General features: G+C 31.1%; 1 protein-coding gene across 1 annotated transcript in view; it reads right to left on the bottom strand.

The window, feature by feature from the left end:
- Positions 1–734: 734 nt before the first annotated feature.
- The window catches only part of RFWD2 (ring finger and WD repeat domain 2, E3 ubiquitin protein ligase), a 187,959-nt gene continuing 187,605 nt past the window's right edge, over positions 735–1,088 (bottom strand). The window contains exon 11 of the mRNA XM_012644641.1: positions 735–876. Within this exon, the coding sequence (XP_012500095.1) occupies positions 735–876 (142 nt within the window). The remainder of the gene's footprint in view (positions 877–1,088) is intronic.

Here is a 1,088-nt window from a genome sequence, read left to right as displayed (position 1 = left end):
AGAGAACTTAAAAATAAGTATTTAATAGGGTAATATAAAATGAAGAGAACTATGAAATGGATAACCAAAAGATGGGACTGCCTATGTTATGTTGGTAGAAGAGCTTTGTCAATATTTTGACAATTAAGATTTATTTACCTTGCTGACATCTTATTACCATCAAATGAAATAAAAAAGAGAGAACTAAAGGCTTTTATTTTGATTCTCTAGATTAGAAAGCTTTTCAAAGGACATTTGTCAGGTATGAATAGTCATACTTAGAAAGTTCTCTTCACAACAAATTTAAAAAACACTATGAAGTTACAGAGAGATCAACATGTCAGTGTAAAAGTCAATCAAATATTATTTAAAATCAAAAATAATTCTACCACTGTACTGCATGTAGAAAGTTCTCTTCACAACAAATTTAAAAAACACTATGAAGTTACAGAGAGATCAACATGTCAGTGTAAAAGTCAACCAAATATTATTTAAAACCAAAAATAATTCTACCACTGTACTGCATGTAGATGAATATACAATAACATATTAGTTGACTTTAATAAATAAAATACTTCTCATTCTATTCCATCAACTATGTTGTTTCTTCTTAAGGAGAAGCAGTAGGTGAAATCCAATTTGAAGTTCAAATGCAATTAGCAATTAAACACAGGAGTACCAGATAAGGGGGGCTACACTGAAACTAGTTTCAGGATTTTATCCAGTATTCACATATAAAAGTGGAAAAGATGGTTTTACTTACCACAAGCTATATAATCACCATTGGAAGCAAGGCCTACAAAGTTTTTTTCATTGATATGACCCTTGAAGGAACGTAGACAGTATGGTTTCCCTACATTCCACAGTTTCAGCTGGCTGTCTGTTGAGCTGAGGTAAATACAAAGAGTTAGAGCATATTTAAGATTTCATAGCATGAAACTCATCACTACTAATTAGAGGAAAGTTTGGTGGCTAAGAATGCAGATTCTAGAGCTGGACTGTTTGAGTTACAATATTCAATTTACCATTAATTTGCTTTTGACCTTGGGAAAATTATGAAATCTCACTGGTCTCCATTTTTCATCAATTAAATGTGAAATATAATGATT

This window comes from Propithecus coquereli, unplaced genomic scaffold (genome assembly GCF_000956105.1).
Source record: "Propithecus coquereli isolate 6110/MARCELLA unplaced genomic scaffold, Pcoq_1.0 Scaffold216, whole genome shotgun sequence".
NCBI classification, from domain to species: Eukaryota; Metazoa; Chordata; class Mammalia; order Primates; family Indriidae; genus Propithecus; species Propithecus coquereli.
The sequence above is the reverse complement of the archived record's forward strand: the minus strand, read 5'-3'. Positions and strand labels throughout refer to the sequence as shown.